At 56.3% G+C, this 3,990-nt stretch overlaps 2 protein-coding genes across 2 annotated transcripts; one reads left to right on the forward strand and one right to left on the reverse strand.

The window, feature by feature from the left end:
* Nucleotides 1–235: 235 nt before the first annotated feature.
* GUITHDRAFT_113626 (hypothetical protein) lies at nucleotides 236–1,361 on the forward strand (the record flags this gene model as incomplete). The annotated part of the gene is made up of 9 exons (XM_005827309.1): nucleotides 236–299; nucleotides 355–396; nucleotides 444–472; nucleotides 523–585; nucleotides 639–697; nucleotides 888–930; nucleotides 1,140–1,175; nucleotides 1,227–1,280; nucleotides 1,329–1,361. 9 exons carry the CDS (start codon nucleotides 236–238, stop codon nucleotides 1,359–1,361), a joined length of 423 nt encoding a protein of 140 aa, XP_005827366.1.
* Nucleotides 1,362–1,594: 233 nt separating this feature from the next.
* GUITHDRAFT_113627 (hypothetical protein) lies at nucleotides 1,595–3,825 on the reverse strand (the record flags this gene model as incomplete). The annotated part of the gene is made up of 18 exons (XM_005827310.1): nucleotides 1,595–1,701; nucleotides 1,745–1,807; nucleotides 1,869–2,002; nucleotides 2,111–2,180; nucleotides 2,329–2,414; nucleotides 2,467–2,512; nucleotides 2,568–2,618; nucleotides 2,665–2,751; nucleotides 2,796–2,871; nucleotides 2,917–2,973; nucleotides 3,025–3,101; nucleotides 3,193–3,229; nucleotides 3,298–3,353; nucleotides 3,401–3,460; nucleotides 3,512–3,550; nucleotides 3,603–3,641; nucleotides 3,697–3,729; nucleotides 3,777–3,825. 18 exons carry the CDS (start codon nucleotides 3,823–3,825, stop codon nucleotides 1,595–1,597), a joined length of 1,167 nt encoding a protein of 388 aa, XP_005827367.1.
* Nucleotides 3,826–3,990: the final 165 nt, after the last annotated feature.

Below are 3,990 nucleotides of genomic sequence, written 5' to 3' on the forward strand. Positions count from 1 at the left end.
CCTCCTCCTTCCGGCCCACCCCCCTCTCCTCCCTCCCTCCCTCACTCACTCACTCCGTGGGTATTCCTTTGTCGCTCCTCTCTGCACCCAACCTCTTCTCTCGCGCCATACTCTACCCTGTGTCGGCTCCTCGCCTTTGAGATCTCGATTTTCCTTCCTGTATTTCTGACTCTCGGACCTTACAGGCCCGTGCTCCTCTTCTCTGCTCTGCTCGTCGCTCTTGCTCGCTGCTCTCATGGGATTCTCAGCCTTCCTTGTAAACTTCATCGACACCGAGGTCAGGTCAGACCGAGGCTGCGGTAACAACAAGCATGTCCTCCTCCTCCTCCTGCCTCCTCACAGTGAGGCCTGCAGGAGGATTGAACGCCAAGTACGTAGTCTACGTGCTCAAGATAGGTCGCCCTCCTAGCTTCTGCGAGGTTGACGCTGACTGTGCGCGGCAGTGAACGGAGATAGGCAATGGTTGTGCGAGGTCTGCCACGAGCTACAGTTGTGATCAAAGTGATGAATGCGCCATGGCAGAAGAGATACAGCGACTTTGTGCTGCTTGACGACGTGCTGCGGTCGAAGTTCTGGTACATGCAGGTAACTGCCTTTGCTGCATGGAGGCTGCATGGCCCTCTGAGTTTGCTCGCAAGGTTCCCAAGTTGCCGCAGAAGAAGTTCTTCTTCAATTTCGATGAGGAGTTCATCAGCAGGTGACGGACGCTCATGTTCGTTGTGCTTCATCTGCAAGATCGCCCAGCTCTCTCTTCACTCCTCCACTCCTCCCCTCCGCCACTACCTCCTTCACTTCTCCCTCACCTCTCCACCACCTCCTTTACCTTTCTCCAACCCCCACCCACATCCTTGTTTCTACCCCCACCTCTCCCCGACTTGCGTTTGCAGGAGGCGAAAGGAGCTGGAAGAATATTTGAGGTCGCTCCTACAAGTGCGTGACTCTCCTCCCTCCCCTCTTCTACCTTCCCCTCTTCTACCTTCCCCTCCCCTTCTCTCCGCCTCTTCTCTCTCCTCCTCTCTTCCCCTTGCCTCTTTCCCTCCCCTCTTCTCCCCTCCCTTCCCCTTCCCTCTTCTCTCTTGCCCACTCCACTCCCACCGCCAGTCTGAGACGATCGCCGCCAGATCGCTTGCTTCTCACAGAGCGAGGAGATGTGGCAGTTCCTCACGGATCAGAAGGTAGGCAGCGCTTGCTCTATCGCCTGTCGATGGTGCTTGACGTCCCCTCAGTCCATCGTCGGAGCACCGCCCGAGCTGCAGGAAGAGAATGATCGACACAAGCAGGTAGGAGGCGCATGGTACTGCGTTGGCAGGCTAAAATGTGCTTCCAAGGCGATGGAGTATGCTGCAACGGAGGAGCCGTAAGGGAGGCAGATGTCGTGGAAGGAGTAGAGAGTGAAGAAAGCTTGACGGAGGAGTTGGTTTGCTGTCAGGGCCGTTCGACACCTGTGTTGCTGTGTCCAGAAGAACACGTTCGGGTTGATATTTTTACCCACAAGAAACTAGCAAGTTTCTGTTGAAGGGGATCGTCGGGCACGACAGGTGCCACATACGCCTCTGTAACGCTAATCGTGTAGATAAGTTTGAGAGTAAAGAGCTTAAGATTCCAGGGGGAGCACGAACTCCTCGGGGAGCACGGGAGGTTTTGGAATCCCGTAGATGTCCCTTTGACTCCCCAGCGTGTCGAGAACGTTCTGGAGGAAACCTGGGGAGGGTTGAGGAGGAGCGAGGAAAGGAGGGCAGAAGACCTTTGAGGATGGGAGAGTCGTCGACCACCGACTGCTTCAGCGCCTTCCTCTGGTCCTTGGCTTCTACGAGCATCAGAGGTCAGTGCATGAAGGTATGCGTCTGCACTGCTTCCAACTTCCTTACCTGGTTTGCCGTCCGCCGTGCCCTGTTTGACCGGGCTAGCACTGTGAGAGGAGCTCTTGCTGGCGGCAGCATGAGCAGGGGGCTCCGGATCTACATCAAAGCTCTCGCAAAGGCCATTTTTGGCCATGATTTGCCTGTAGACTGATCAAGGAGGCAGGAGGAACAAGGGGGGGAAGGGAGAGGAGGGAGAGGAGGGGAAGGGAGAGAGGATCGGACGGTGTGTGGGTGGAGGGGGGCAGTACCTGACGGTCTTGCTTGCGGGGAGCGCACCAGGCAAGTCCAAAGGAGCACCTCTCGTAATCAGCATCTGAACTGTTCACAGACTATGAGAAAGAGGACGAGGAGTGAGGGGGAGGAGAGGGCGGAAGAGAAACAGGAGGGGGGGCACAAAGAGCAGGAGCAGGAGGAGCAGGAGGAGCAGGAGGAGCAGGAGGAGCAGGAGGAGGAGCTGAAGGAGTACCGATATCCTCCATCCCCGAGTCAGCTCCAACGCCTTTCAGGGCACAGTGGAGCATCGTGTCTCCTCCTTTGTTCACCACGTTGATCCTGCGGGGCTGCGATGAGCGGCGTGACGACCAGCAGGACCTCGGGCGCTTACTCTTGCGGGCTCCTGGTAAGGAAGTACTCGGCAACATCTTTCCTGCCTGTCATGCGGGCGACTGGTCAGTGTGGAGAAACATGCCATGGCAGGGAGAGCACCTTGCAGGACAGCACAGAAGCATGGAGTCAGTCCAAGAACGTCTCTCGCACCTGCCGGTGATGCGTCAGCACGTTGAACGCCCCATGGAAGTTGTACTGATGTTGGCTCCGCACTCTTCGACAAGGTATCTTGCTATCTCCAGATTCCCCTCTCCAGCCGCGTAGTGTAGCGGACTGAACCCCTCTGAGAGCAGGCTCAGGGAGGCTGCAAGGAGGACATGCATGTACCGATGTTGGTCAGGTTGACGTCCTTGTCGCAAGCCTCTGCGATGATCTTGACTAGCGGCAGCTTGTTGCTCAAGACCTGTCAGCCGTCATCGACAAAGAGAAACGGGAGGCGTGCTGGCACCGCCATGAACAGAGGAGTGTCGCTCTCTCCGTTGGTTGCCTTAGCATCCGCCACCACCTTGGCCCAGTCAGATCACACGTTGAGCCCTCAAGCTCTCGACGCGAATACCGGAGTCTTCGAGGGCCCCGAGGTGTCATTCCAGATGCTCTTGGTGCTCAACAGATACTCCACGATGTCCGTGTGCCCTGCAGACTCTCATCACCACCCCCACTGATCCATGAGAGAGTCTGCCTGAGAAGGAGGACAAGTGCAACGTGGTATTCCCCAAGGAGTCACAAACATACAGCTTCGCCTCTGGTCCCAACGCCAGGAGCTGCTGGGAGTTAGGGGAGGCTAACGAAAGGATGACGAGAGAACGAGGAAAGAAGGTAAGAGGGAGACCTCTTTCACGCTGTCTAGGTCTCCCTTGAACGCTGCAGACAGCAAGGCGTCTCGTCCTGCATCATGCCCATCATCTTTGAAGAGCGGGGAGTCCAGGCGTTACCGACTCCTTGGGACTTCAAGACTTGGGGCGTGGAAGAACACTCGCTGCCCGACGGAGAATCTGAGAGGTCAAGCCTTCAGCTCGACATCGGCCAGGAGGAGGATCGGAGACCTGGACAGTCGCTGTCGTCGCGAAGCCCAGTCCCTCGATCTACTCCAAGTTGTCATCAGTCAAAACCATCACATAATGTTCTTGGAACTACCTCTCTCGCTCTTGCTCTGCTCCCTCCGTCTATCTACCGCTGCGGCAACAAGTCAACGGGACAGGAGAAGGAGAATGGAATGAGCTGCGAGTACGTTCAAGGCTATCGATGTCAATGGGATGAAATCCTGCGTCACCATGTAAGGACAAGCTGAAGCAAGGGAAGCGAGGTTACCTGGGCGTATAGTCTCTTTCTTCTTCGACTTGAAGGGATTCCAAGGCATGGTGCAAGCTCAAGTATCGCAGGTGCAACCACTTTACGTCAGATCATCGTTATGGCCTGCGATCGAGTTAGTGTCACACGTTTGTTCGATCCTGCCATCTGCCCTGTCTTTGATTCTTCCCTGTCGCCGCTCTCTGTCATCACGCTCTTCCCTCCCTCCTCCTCC

The sequence above is a fragment of the Guillardia theta genome, assembly GCF_000315625.1.
Source record: "Guillardia theta CCMP2712 unplaced genomic scaffold GUITHscaffold_68, whole genome shotgun sequence".
Taxonomy (NCBI): Eukaryota; class Cryptophyceae; order Pyrenomonadales; family Geminigeraceae; genus Guillardia; species Guillardia theta.